Consider the following 15,162-nt stretch of genomic DNA (forward strand, 5'->3'; position numbering starts at 1 on the left):
GGTCCTGGGTCATTCCTAAACCCACTCTCTAAATGCCCTGAACTTCCATTATTGTTCAGTTTCATATTAATAAAAACAAAAGAGGAGGACTTAATACTTTCATCTCTACACATGAAGGGTCCTATCCTCCATCACTCTCATTAACATCCACTCTTAACTTTAACCATCATTGTTAACTTTCATGCAAGTTATTTGGTTTGGGGGAGGCCTTAATGTCTGTGCCTCCAGGATCCTTCAAGCCGACTCTAGGTAACTCTCAAATTGTTGTATACTCACCGGCTACTTTATTAGGTACACCTGTTCAACTGCACATAAATGCAAATATCTAATCAGCCAATCACATTGCAGAAACTCAGTGCATATGTAGACATGGTCAAGATGATCTGCTGAAGTTCAAACTGAGCATCAGAATGTGGAAAAAAGGTGATTTAAGCTACTTTAAACGTGGCATGGTTGTTGGTGCTGGCCTGAGTATTTCAGAAACTGCTGATCTACTGGGATTTTCACACACAACTATCTCTAGGGTTTACAGAGAATAGTCAGAAAAAGAGAGAATATCCAGTGAGCTGTGGTGCCCTGATGATGCCAGAGTTCAGAGGTGAATGGCCAGACTAGTTTGAGCTAATAAAGGCAACAGTAACTCAATAACCACTTGTTACAACCGAGGTCTGCAGAAGAGCATCTCTGAACACACAACATGTTAAACCTCGAAGCAGACAGGCAACAGCAGCTGAAGACACACACCGGTGACACTCCTGTCAGCTGAGAACATGAAACTGAGGCTACAATTCACACGACTCACCCAAACTAGATAATAGAAGATTGGAAAAACATTGCCTGGTCTGATGAGTCTGGATTTCTGCTGTGACATTCTTATAGTTTGGTCAGAATGTGGGGTAAACAAGATGAAAGCATGGATCTGTCCTGCCTTGTATCAGTGGTTCAGACTGCTGGTGGTGTAATGATGTGGAGGATATTTTCTTGGCACACTTTGGGCCCCTTAGTACCAATTGATCATCGTTTAAACCACAGTCTACCTGAGTATTGTTGCTGATCATGTCCATTATGACCACAGTGTATCATCTTCTGATGGCTACATCCAGCAGGATAAACACACGTCACAAATCTCAAATCATCTCAAACTGGTTTCTTGAGCATGACAGTGAGTCACTTAACTCAAATGGCCTCCACAGTCTCCAGATCTCAATCCAATAGAGCACCTTTGGGATGTGAAGGAACAGGAGATTTGCATCATGGATGTGCGGTCGATAAATCTACAGCAACTGCGTGATGCTTTCATGACCATATGGATCACAATCTCTGAGGAATGTTTCCAGCACCTTGTTAAATCTATGCCATTAAGAATTAAGGCAGTTCTGAAGGCAAAAGTGGGTCCAACATGGTACTAACAAGATGTTCCTAATAAAGTGGCCGCTATTGCCTGACACATGATGACGTTGTGAGAGCCGTGCAAGTGCGCCACCTAGTGGGCAGAGAACGACATGTCTACAGGACACACAACCTGCAGAGAGGAGAGCATCTCTGACTTCCCTTCATGACTGAAATAAATCATATACTGTATGTACATGCATGCACATTTTAACTCAAAACTGCATTCTTTATCATAAACTCATGAGAAAAATTATACATATAGAAAAATCAGGGAGACTGTTTCAGCCCATGAAATGAGATGGTTGCCGTGTTCATTAATCTTAATTATTTCACCTGAACACTAATACAGGGGGACCACTTGCATCTCACCTTTCTCTCAAAGCTATCGTGTTTCACAAGGACACTCATTACACTTAATCTCACAGGGCTGGACAAGCAGCCACAGCTTTGCCTTTAGGGACAATTAACAGCGTCCCTTGCCATTTGTTTTCTGTGGCACTTGTCGTATCCAACACAAGATGTCCCTTGACTATACGTTACTAAGCAAAGGCTGCTTTGGTTCAAAAAAGGTGGGGTAACAAAAGGCGAGCTGGTGTGCATGTGTGATGGGGGTGGAGGAAACAGAGATGGTGGGGGAGGAAAGTAATGATAGTAGTGGTGATGGTGATGGTGATGGTGTGGGTGTGTGTGTGTGTGGGGGGGGGGGGGGGTGTTGGTTCTCCACCCCAAATACACACCCCCACCAATCCCCAATTGAATGCATCAACGGGTACAGCTGGTCATGTCTCTGTTTTAAAAAAGCAACTGCCACCTGCATTTGTATAGGATTTGGAGACAAAGACTTTGGAACTTACCGTGGCTAGAATGTAAAGTTTGGCTAACAATTGCTCAATGACGGTTGGAAGGAGAGGGGAACATTTTTGAAGAATCATGTAAATACCATGAACTATGAATATGGCACTCTTTCAGTACCATAATATGTAATAAAGCATGTGTAGTCATACAAAGGTTATTCGACAATATCAACATATAGTTTAAAAATAAAACTTTAAATCATTTCAAATAACAATTCTCATTAAAGCTAGGACATCTGGTTTAACCCATATTTTTTAAACATGATAGGCCTAAAACATGACCACTTTACATTGTGTTCCGTTTAAAAATATATATATGTAGGCCTACTGTGTGTTATGGGACGTAGCCTGCTAATGCGTTTCCAGTTAAAAGAAGTTATGCCTCTCATATCAAGTTTTTAACATAAAAAAACGCGTTCTGGGTGAAGAACTGGCCCTTTCTCTCCCTTCCTCGTGTCTTCTTTTCTGTGACGTAGCTGGTGTGCGATGCCTTTGGGTGCCAGTAGGCGACAGAAGAGGACGGCGAATTTTAGCGAGTCAAACGGTTGACGATTTATTTATGGTATGCGCGCGCTTCAGTTTGTCACATCCTCCGAGAACTCGTGCACGCACCGCGCTGTTAGAACTTGGAAATGTTAATGAGGACATTTACCATTTTACACGAAGCTCAGCATGACGTGGACAGTGTTTTACCAGTGGTTCGTCTGTTTTAAATAGCTGTAAAGCGTTTTAGTTTCCCATTAGTCAGTCAGAATAAAAAAAAGTATTGATTATGGAGAGATTTTTAAACGGGATATCCATCGATTCTGGCTGTTTTATTACGTCTGCGCATCTGGTAAGATAATTATTTTATAAATATTGGGAAATGTCGAAAAGACGACTTTAATTTGAACTTTTGTATCTGAAATCTTTAAAAGTCTGCAAGCTGTTTAAATAGAGCGTTGCAGTTTCACTTCTTTCACAATTTGTTAACCAACTTTTGCTGCTGTGTTTCAATTAGTGTATGTTTTTAAATAGGTCCTATACTCACTTTCCACTTCATCCCAGGTGGTAACCGAGGTGTCTATCCTAGTATTTAAGCATTATCACAAACTTTATTATAGGCTACGTGAGATATGTAGTCGATGTGCTATTTGTCAGACTAATATGCCACTGAATTTCAGGAGCCAACATTCTGACGTGCATTTACATGTAGTATTTGATAGATCGGCGTCATGCTGTTGTCACATACCAGCAGTGGTGCTGAAACCTCAAACACTCAAGCTGCTGCCTGCATATTGAGATGCACTTCAATGAAGGTTGGTATATTGAGGTCGGTTGAGGCTGGTCGACATCTGTCATCCGGTCTAGACTGAGCATCTCCACTCTTATCAAGATCAAAGCACATGCTTGCAATGCACGCTGGGAAATTCTGTTTTTTTTCTGTCCCATTACACCCTAAATTTCTCTGTAGAAAAAAAAAGTCATAATGTGGCTTAGTCTCAAACACATCCACACTCATTCACGTCTAGACAACAAGCATTCAGCCTCCTCAAACGTGACCCTGACATATTAGCTTGAAATAGACGCCTTCTTAGACATGACATCAGCCGGTGTTTTAGCCAAACACATACACATATTCAGTTCACGTCAACTGAGCCAAATGACCTGCGTTTATAAGCCTAGTGGGGAAATCTCCGGCAGCTGTGCGAAGGCGGCGAGGATGCAGATGTGAGTGTATGCGTGTGAATGGGATAGTTCACCCAAAAAGGAAAATTCTGTCACTAATTACTCACCCTCATGTCGTTCCAGACCTTCGTTCATCTTCGGAACACAAATGAAGATCTTTTTGATGAAATCTGAGAGATTTCTGTCCCTCCATTGACAGCTACGCAACTACCACTTTGAAACGCTTCAAAACGATCATAAAGAGATCATAAAACTAATCCATATGAATTGACCGGTTTAGTCCAAATTCTCTGAAGCGACTTGATCGCTTTATATGATGAACAGATTGAACTAAAGCTTTTATTGACGTTTAAACATTAATCAGCGAACATTAACACAAGCTCAACCGTGCTGAATGAACCTCATTGGCTCTTGCACGTCACGCTGTCAATGGAGGGACTGAAACCTCTCAGATTTCATCAAAACTATCTTCATTTGTGTTCTGAAGAGGAACTAAAGTCTTGCGGGTTTGGAACGACGTGAGGTTGAGTAATTAATGACTGAATGTTCATTTTTGGGTGAACTATCCCTTTAAATGCATGCTTCCAGCAGGATCGCTTCTATAGAAATAAGTGTAAAATCAACCTTTATCACACCTATCAGGTTAGGTTGTGTTAAATCTGAAGGAGCAGGATGGCTTTTTGGAAATGTATTTTATTTGGTTGAGAACTAAAAAAAAAACATCAATGGCACTTGACTTTTTTAGTTTTTCCAGAGTGCTGCAAATGAAGCACACCTTTTATGCAATCATGCCAGTTTGGGCATCTATCTGATGTACTTTAGTATAATAACTTCATATCATGTTGTCTTATGTAATTTGGGTGGTCTCATGAAGCTGCTTTTACTGAACCACATCAAATCTATTCATTTCCTTTATACATTGGGTTTAGAAAGTAGTTTCGGAAAGCTCAGTCTTAAATGTGTCAAAGTTGAGTGTAGTGTCTCATGAACTGAATTAATAGGTGAAGCGTATCAAATGTTAATTTGAGTCAATGAATATATATTTTCAATGTTTCCTTGCATAATTTTATGTGATTTTGAAACAAAAAAATATTGATATAACTCACAAAATAAAAGTTAAGTTTATTGTTGAACAACAAACTCCACACATACAACAAACAGGCCAAGGTAAAACAAATAATGCAGACAAAACAAAGTCAAAAGAAACCAAAACTCCTTTTTTCTTTGGCCTAGCCCTCCCATACAAAAACTAGTTTATGGTACAACTAGTTATGGTACAACTAAAGTTCATACATAAAATTTACTGGAATGCTCTGAGTTCAATGGCTGTTGATTTTATACATGTTGTCTTTATGTTGAAATATTGAGACATGGTCAAACAAGTAAAATTTCATAAAGAAGCACCGTTTTGGTCACAGGAGATCACGATAAAGTGGCTGACCTCTTCACAATATGTACAAAAATATAAAATGTAAATAAAAATACAAACAAATCCTTGTCTTGCTTATTTCATTGCGAATGCTGGAAATCTGAGTTGTGGTCGGTCCTCTAGAAAATTTTGAATTGGGGGTCAGTTGGTTGACATGGGTGACAAACTTGAAAATGACCATGTTTTATGTATTTGAGTCCTTAATGCCACTGCCTCCAACGGTTGGGTTAAAGCAGAGGCGTCTACACCTGCTCAGCAATATGAAACAATCCTTTAATCATCATCATCCTTCTTCTGCTTCTTGGGGTCGACATCATCCTGAAAGAAGAGGGGGATTAGAAAATTAATTACTCGAACTGTGACAAAAAGTAGAAACCACCATCACTCGGTTCCGGTATTCTTTTGGTATAGCAATTCATGATTGTACCTCATCATCTTCATCATCATCTTCAGCAGCCCGTTTTGTTCCTCCACCTAGCTCGTCATCATCTTCATCCTCGTCCTCATCCTCATCACCTGCACAAAATGATCAGCCGCCACAATTAAAAAAAAATCTTCGAATAAATTTGTCGTCATGGCATGGAATTGTGAACATTAATGTTGCACCCACCCTCTCCTTCCTCTTCGTCTTCTTCATCTACCTCATCGTCTTCCTCATCATCAATTTCAGGCTCTCCGTTCTCTTCATTCTCCTATTAACACGTTTTAAAAGAAAAAAAGGTCAGTGCATGTTCTCCATTGAACACCAAAGTAGATGAATAGTAGAGAACACTGCATTTAATTACCTTTCCATTAGTGGCATCTTTTCCATTTTCCTTCTCCTCAAGGAGCTTCTTCTCTTTCAAGTCCTACCAAGAAAAAAAAAAAAAAAAAAAAATGTATTTCTCTTGACTAAAACATTAAACTTTGTCAGATTAGAGCCTTCTTCTGTCTCCAATAGGCAGAGTCAATGCAGATTACGACTGGCGTGAGCAAAACGCCCCCTATGCGCACAAATTTAAATTGCATCTCTAATGACGCCCCTCTGACATTGACGCCTGATTGGCTGCCGCAGAGAAGTGTGCTGTCCATCATCGACTCATGCTCCCGCCTCCTATCGAAAGAGCTCGTTTGTAATCGGACACTTTAGTGAGGCTCGGCGGCTGTGGGTATTGTAAAAGCATTAAGCAACCATATTTTGGCGTGTACGCACTTGCTTACATCGCAGCTCCAGAAAACAAAAGCTTAAAACGTCAAACAAGCTGGATAATTCAGAACCACGGAATTGTGGTTCCGCGAGCTGATGCCGAACTCTAATGAAAGACAAAGAAGCGCACGCGTGGCTTTCACAATCTTATCCATCCCGAACACGAACACGACAGAGTTCGGCACGCACGCAAACACCGCCGTCACGTTAACCTGGATTTAGTTCGCGCAGTCGCAGAATTGACAAGAAACCGTCGGCAAAAAAACACAACCCGTCATAAATGTCAGAATATCGTGTGCTCCTTGAATTTGCTTTGAGAGGGTCTCGTTTTCAATTAAAGCCCTGTCAAATACAGTTAAATGAGCCTTACCCATGCAAATATTTGCATTAGTTCGTTTATATAATCTTTAGCCCTTAAGCCGTTTATCAACCACATCAACTTGGACCGCCCCCTTAAATTCACCGACGTCTCTGGCTTCAAACTAGTAAACCAACAAGCCCACGTTGCCGTCGCACTACATGGAAAAATAGAAACTCGTTGGAAATTCATAAGACAGCTTACTCGATCTCTGGGCTTGCATATCAGCTGCCTCTGTGAGTGTAAAGGGCTTTCGAGTACGAGACAACGGCACCACAATTTACAACCTAGTCAAACAGTTCGGGTAACATTATAATTTCTTCACTTGTTTATTATACATAAACTTCAAAAATGTGTTATTTGCCTTTGAAAACCGATGCACTGCAGCGTTAATCCAAGTTCCGCGTAGCCTATCGGCTGCATCAGAATCAATCGCTATCGGACATGATGATAAACCCGAACAGCGGTAATTCGAAATAACTTGCTTCTTTAATCCCGTCAGATATGCAGTCAGATCTATTTTTCTTAAACATACGTGAGATTTCCTATCGGTTTAGGCTTCAAGCCGCCTAGACAAACCGGCAAACTTTCAGCCCAGAAGCTATCGACCGATCAACGCGTTCTCAAACCCGCCGTAATGCCACAAACTAACCGGTAATGAATGAACGGATTTAGGAATAAATGAGTGCTCAAAACGTTGTTGTACGGAAATGTACATAATCCATAAAACCATAGGACAAGCAAAACCAGCCAATTGTGTAACATATTTGGCTATTTATGCATGTTTAAGGATCTGGGAAACGAAATAGAAAGAATAACAGGTTTATGGATTTATCGCGCTAAAACAGTTGACGTCTCCAGCGCACATCAACGCCGTTCAAAGGGGAACCGACACGCTTGTATAAACAAAGAACCCGCGCGCGCAGACTGTTACATTCCGGACAATGAGAAATTGCGTTTGAATGTGCTCTCATTCCGCACGCGCTATTGAACTAGTTACAATGTAGGTTATCCCATTTAAAGTTCTCATCACAATGCATCAATTTAAAATCACTTACGGAGCAGTTATCGCGTACTTTTGCTTTAATTAATCAACGCTTCTTTCCGGCTACAGCCCAAAATTGCCTACGCGTTCGCATTAAATCTGAACTAGGAGACAAATGAAAGAAAGAAAATGTTTTTTTGTTTTTTGTTTTTTAAATGAGAATTTAGTTTATCGAGAGGCATCCGTTCTTACCTTTGCGGAGATTTCTTTCGCGGAGTCAACCTTCGTATCGGCCATAATTAATATTATGTATCAATAAAATTCGGAACGCAGGAAAATGCGAGAATAATCCTCCTCTATCCTCCAATAATCACTATTGTAATGAAGCTTTCTTATGCCGACGGCATGTGATGAAGGAGGCTTTAATATAGATTTGTGGGCGGGGCGTGAGAGGCGGTCGGCTGTATTTGATTGGTTAGCTGACTCCGAGGGGTGTGTTTTCAAGGCAATAGAGTGGAACAATGGAAAGTATTTCCAAACGTGAAAGGACACACCCCCAGCCGGTATTTCAACAGAGAAGACACACCTCCTACCTCCGCTTTTCTCGCTACAGACAGAGCTGTGCAACGCAATTCCACATTTCCTCAACAAATCCGTTGATACGACATAGCCTACTAACTCTCACATATGAAGTCGTGCCTCTCTTTTAAAGTTCATTAAATTAATTAGTTAACAAATGTCGTCTGTCCATGAGTTGCTAGAGTTATTGACCCCTAAATCACCCCCAAACACGGCACCTACTATTATAGCATAGATATGTGGTCAATATGCCAAAGCACACTACGGAAATGTTGTTTTTTGAGCACGTATAGGGGTGGCACTTGGAGCTGTTTTCATGCCAGATGCAGCCCCTCCCCTTTCCGTCAATTTTGCACTAAACTTAGCACTTGAGTAAACGCAAAAACAGCTCTTTTCACCGCTGCCTTCTTTCACCTGACAAACGAAAGGAGAAAATGCGCACAAACCAGCTAAATCTTTTAGTTGTAGAACCCCTTTCAAAACAGGAAACCCATGTTTAGATCATAGTCTGATTTTTATTACCGAGAAAAAAAAACTAACCACACGACGTAAGAAGCTGCAACCAATGGAAACGCGTCTTCTGCAAGTTGGGCTCTGTAAATAATACTGTTAAAAATGTATTTTATAGAATCATTAACAACACACGGTTTGTGCTGTAATATTTGGGATGAGAGTAGCGTTTAAACAAAGCAGAAGCCATAACCTCGCCGGCGAACACAGAGGGGAGGGGAATTTCGGATACTTCATCATAACCTACATTCAAATTCTACTTTGATGACGAGGCTTCTTGCAGTCGGGCGCATCTGATTGGACGACCAAACGATCAGAACCCAAAGTTGACGCTTTGCGCCAAACTATTGGATGCCAGAGATGTCAATCAAAGTAATGACCCACAGTGCGCGAGAAAGCCTGGAAATGGATTTGAGAAGATTCTTGGACTGGATGGCGATTTATGAGCAGGTCAAATGTGTGATTGTTAATTAGTGAAGTGTACGAAAAAAAAAAATATATATATATATAGGCTATATATATATTATTAGATCAATAATATTATTAAACAAATCAGTTTTGCCTGAACGAAAGGGGAAAAAAAAGATCAATAGTAGATCTATAATATTATTAGATCATTAATAACTTGCAAAAACCTGTTCCACTAACACATAGCCTATAGACCATCTTGTCAAAGTAAACATTTAGTTAACAAAAATAGGAAAATTAAATTTGCCTGCTTATACAAAGACTATAATATTACAGATTATCATCACCTAAAATAATTAATCTATTGATCTATCACATGCAGTGCATCTATCATTTTATAATGGATTGCTATAACAGTCATTAAATGATCTCTTCTTTACACGTTATAATATGAATACATATCTGGTTTGTTATAATAAAATCGATAAAAAAGAATGAATAATTATTATAATAAATAATTAATTAATTATAATTATTATAAAATATAAATAACAATAAATATAATATAATCAATATAATTACCCTTACCTTAAATTCTGCTTAACCATAATCTGAACACTTAATCTTCACCCAATAATGCTCCACTTTAATTCTAGCATCAGGCCAAATTTCTTGCTTCTCAAGCTGATCTCCCCTGAGGCGGAGTATATATTGCTGTACAGGATAACAGACACAGAGAAACACTTCCTCATGAGTAGGCAGTGAAAACTGTGCATGCGTGGACCTGCCAGAGAGATGTGGAGGAGGAAAGCTCTGCTGTGAAACAACTAACTCAGACGATAGATGGCTTCCCCTCGCTCTCTGAGCTTCAGACAGGTGCATTCTTCTGACAAGGGCACATTATTCTCTGTGCAAGACAACCAGTGCCTTAGAAAACAACCCAGCTATCAATGTGCATTCCTTCACCATGAGCTTCTTCTAAAAGACATGCTCCTCATCAAATAAGGCTGTTAATTTCCCTCTGTTTTTCTTCTCATAAAGAGTCTCGCTCAGAGACAGGAATGTGTTCCCTCTAGTGGGAAACATGTATTACAGCAGCGACTGACATGCTCTCCTCTGCACAGTGATTACAATATTAACGCTCTGCCTAATTTATTTTATTCTTTGTTTCAGCTCTGCTTGATGTTGGAAAGTAATTTAATCTTTGCTTTCCTAGAAGACTCAGTGAGCCGTATTGAGCTTGCTCTTCAGGAATGTTTTGGAACTGAGATGCCGTTTCCGCAAGGAGAAAGTGCTCATTTGAAAGTAATAACACTGGCCTGGTGTATTTTAAGCATAATGAGAGCAAGTGCGTTCTGGTGATCCCTGGCAGACAATTACTATACAGCAACGATTATGTTAGAGGCTCTAAATACTTCCTCAGAAGGGACTTAAAAAAAACATGTATGCAATTGTATTAGATGTCAGTGATTTTGTGCACAAGTCACATGCTCTTAAATATTCAAAGTGTGTAGTAAGGGAAATCGTCCATTCAATGAAAGTTAATGCTGTCCAATGAACATTTGGCCCTGGTTTCACCTGCAAGCCTATTAAGATGCGTTGTGGTTGATTGATCACAAGTGGACACCGCTAAATTTCAGTAAAAGTGATTTTTAATCTCAGAAAGTTTGATCTGGTTAAATAAAGGGCAAAAATTAAATACTAAAAAATACAGGTGTAAACGTTTTGAGCTTGTCCACTTTCAACCACTTCCAGAAGTAGTCGAAAACACATTTGACCGGATTGCTTTATAGTGTAAACGCTCATGTGGTAGAATGCATTCGAACAGCCACAAAAGACCGTCTACTCTCCGTCTACTGAGTAAACATCATGGGAAGCGCACTAGCCAGACGGGATTTAAACTTTGTCGGCTAAAGAGTCAAGTTTGGTTTGAAGATGAAAAACGTACTAAGCACAATGTTCTCTCACCATTCCTGATTTCTAACATGCACTCATTTCTTTCGTCGTGGTCTTGTGTCAGAGCAGAAATGAACGCTGACACTCTCCGAATGTTTTTCTGTCGTCTCTGGGCCTGTTCATATGTAAATTTAGTGTCTGTTAGATTGAAATATCTGGGGGAAAAAAACACATTTCCCCGCCCATTGACCCTCCCCTCAAAGAAATCAGGACAGAAGTGGTTGAAAGTGGACAAAAGAGACGGATTAAAACACCAGTAAACGAGAATGTGTTTCCCTCGTCTACTTGTGATCGGCCAAAACCCATCTTACTACCAGGTGTAAACGGGGCCGAAGACATGCATACAAACAAACATGGCACAGTACAACAAATGTACACATCCAGAGAAAATTTGGACTTGAATGGTTCGGACTGAGCGAGGTGAAACCCAATTCTTCCTGTCCTTCCCACAAGAGTGTGAAGTCATAAATTAGGCATGGTGCCCTTGGTGAAATGATCGATAACAAGAGGGGGAATGAGATAGTATGTGAGAGAGACCTCTACAGAATGCATGTCAGTTATTTTAAAATATAATAAAAGCCTAAAGTGAACAGGTAAGCCTAAACTGTCAACGTCACGTGATTTTGTAACTTGTCACTCATTGCTAATAATAGTTCAGGTACGTGCTTGATGAAAGAAGGCCTCAAATTACCCCATCTCCAAGACTTGAGATGTGTCCCAATTTGCGTACTTGCACCGTTCTATGACGTTTTGTAGAATACATAGTGTGCACTAGAGTAGAAAATTCAGAATAGAAAAAGTCACTTTAAATACCCAGATGATGCACTTAATTACCTGAAAAAACAAAGTGTGTAATGTGGACACTCAACTGTGTCAAACACTCAACTGTCGCAGCTTTAATCACGTTGTTAAATGATAAAATACACTATACAGTTGAGTACATGGTGCATAAGTGCATAGTGTAAGATTTGGGACACAACTTTGGTTAAGTCCGTACTGTCTTGACCTATCTAATGCAAACTATGATCAAACTGTTCTGGATGCAATAGTGATTTACAAACTACTAGTGCATTTAGATGGAAGTCGCATGCTCTCTTTAGTAGATACTTATTTTGATTAAGTAATTACTTCACGCCGTTAAAAAAGTATGTTTTATATAGTGTGAATGTAATCCGGATGTACTACTTTCGCAATGTTGTTCTTATCACATAACCTGTCAGCGTCAATTGCGTCACGTCACCGCCATTCACAAATCCTGTCCCGTGGCCTTATGGGATAGTAAAGTGTCCATCGTGTGCACAAGTTGGTCATCCGGGTACTTTTTTCCTATACTCTTTTATGAGTACTGTGAATTCAGACATACTTCTTTTGCCACATACTGTTTTTCGCCTATATAGTAGGGAAGTATGTGATTTCGGACGCAGCTTATCTTGATACCTTATTTTCTGGATTCATTTGAATATGTAGATATGCACAATGTATGACTAGAACGCAGTCAACCCCCTCGGGTACGATTCTCTCCTATCCTCTATGGTATTTGTTAGCAGCTGCAATATGTTGTGGCCGAAGCTCCAGCAATATATAGAAGAAAAAGAAGAATTATTTATATAGCGCCTTTGCGTAGCTCAAGGTCGCTTTACATTGTACATTACAATACATTTGCACACCCACATACACATTGCAAATACATAAGGCCACATATAGCCACATTATCCAAAATACATATTAAATAGAAATGTTTTTAGCTGAGTCTAGAAGGTAGACAAAGTTGATATATTACGAAGTGTAAGGGGTAGTGAATTATTTTATTTAGGAGCATTAACACTACATGACCTTCCACATACAGTGGACAACCGAAAACGAGGAATGGACAAAAGTTCAGATGATCTAAGCCAAGATGATCTAGATCTGACAGATATGGAGGTGCAAGACCATTAAATGCCTTAAATGTTAGAAGCAATATCTTAAAGTGAATATGTGATGCCACGGGTAGCCGTGAAGGTCATGCAGTAATGTGAGCAGAACGCCTGGTGGAGGTGAGAACTCTTGCTGGTGAGTTTTGAACATACTGTAATCTTGCAATACGTTTTTGGGCAGACCAAGAAATAGAGCATTGCAATAATCCTGACATAATGTGATTAACGCATGAATTAAGATTTCAGCATCAGATAGAGTGAGAGAAGATCGAAGATATGCAATACTACGAATATAGAAAAAGATTTTAACCACAGAAGAAATATGAGAGGCAAAAGATAGAGTTGAGTGAAATAAGACACCAAGATTACGGACAGATGAAGAAGGAAAGAACATGAACCCCATCAATATCAAAGGACAGGTCCATCCTTTTGACTGAGGTAGCAGGGCCATTCATCAATATTTCAGTTTTGTTATTATATAATTTAAGGAAATTCAGGGACATCCAATGCTTGATATCCCTGATTCTTGCAGTAAGTGAGTCAGGCAGGGATGGCCTATCAGAGCTGGTGGTGAGGTAAATTTGAATGTCATCAGCATAGCAATGAAATTGAAGTCCATGCATGCGTATGATGCCACCAAGTGGATATATATAAATGATGAACAATAGTGGACCAAGAACTGAACCTTGAGGAACACCCTGTGAAAGCGGAGCAGTGGCAGATTTATATCCTTGTATAGTGATATAATACTTTGTCGCTGATGTAAATGAGTCAGGAAAGAGCTGAACCAGTGATGCAGGTGTCAGAAAGGTGAGAGATAAATATTTTGTGGCAGACTGTGTCAAATGCAGAGCTTTGATCGAGAATCATCCAGATGTTTATTAACCCTGAAACCTTGGACAGAAGAATGTCATTAACCACACGAAGAAGAGCAGTTTCAGTGCTATGAGATGGGCGAAATCCTGACTGAAAAGGTTCAAAAAGGCCATCAGCATCTAAGTAAGATATCAGTTGTGAAGCCACAACGTTTTCAAGTATTTTACTTAAGAATGGTAAATTTGAAAGTAATTATTCATGTTTAGATGGTCAAGGCCCGGTTTCTTAAGAATAAGGGGTCACCGCAGCCATTTTTAATTCTGCTAGAACAATGGCAGATGCTAAACTACAGTTTATCGTGTGTGTTATGAAAGGTGCAACCTCTGGAACACACATCTTAAGCAAAACAGTTTAGGATCAAGCTGGCAGGAGGTGGAATTAGACTTCACAGTTAGATGGCTAATGAAGTAATGGCAGCAGAAGTAGTGAGAGTGAAAGCAGAGAGGTTGTTGAATGAGCTCAAATGAACATTTGGGTCGCTTGAATGACGGGTGTCTTTGGCAATGGATTCAGTGATTGACTTCAAAGATATCATGCTTGAATCAATGCCATTACCTGTGCCTGATTTTATACATTCAAGATACACCTCAAAGTACTAAAATCATAGACGTGTATACGCAGATGCCACATTCGACAGTCCAGACACGTCAACTCGTCCACCATCTTGGAATGGTCAACATGTCATCACTCACAGTAAAAATTCATTAATGCGCCTGAGATCGAATGATTAGTATGTGAAAAATTAAACACTAATGATGTTGGTTATTAAATATTCATGTGCCATTATTAATTCAGTTATATTGAATAATAATATTTTTTTTATAATAAGTAACTTCTGAATAATAACAGAAATATGATTTAAAGTTTTAAAGATTGCATATACAGTGTGCTTCAGAGATTTCTGAATTCACATGGTGGTCAACGTTTAATTTAGGGAAGATAAAATCATACACAAAGGTTCAGCAAACTTTCCCGTCATTTTTTAAAAACCCCTTTGTGCCTTTTGACAGTGAAATTAAGTTGTGGGAATGATGTAATAGTAGCA

The 15,162-nt window shown here is 39.6% G+C and overlaps 1 protein-coding gene across 1 annotated transcript; it reads right to left on the reverse strand.

Moving 5' to 3' along the window:
- Nucleotides 1-5,016: 5,016 nt before the first annotated feature.
- Nucleotides 5,017-9,169, reverse strand: ptmab (prothymosin alpha b). Its single transcript, XM_084411323.1, has 5 exons — nucleotides 8,125-9,169; nucleotides 6,129-6,191; nucleotides 5,954-6,035; nucleotides 5,771-5,859; nucleotides 5,017-5,661 (listed from the first exon to the last, which is right to left on the reverse strand). The coding sequence occupies exons 1-5, from the start codon at nucleotides 8,167-8,169 to the stop codon at nucleotides 5,617-5,619; spliced, it is 324 nt and encodes a 107-aa protein (XP_084267449.1). The 5' UTR covers nucleotides 8,170-9,169; the 3' UTR covers nucleotides 5,017-5,616.
- Nucleotides 9,170-15,162: the final 5,993 nt, after the last annotated feature.

This window comes from Rutilus rutilus, assembly GCF_951802725.1.
Source record: "Rutilus rutilus genome assembly, chromosome: 6".
NCBI classification, from domain to species: domain Eukaryota; kingdom Metazoa; phylum Chordata; class Actinopteri; order Cypriniformes; family Leuciscidae; genus Rutilus; species Rutilus rutilus.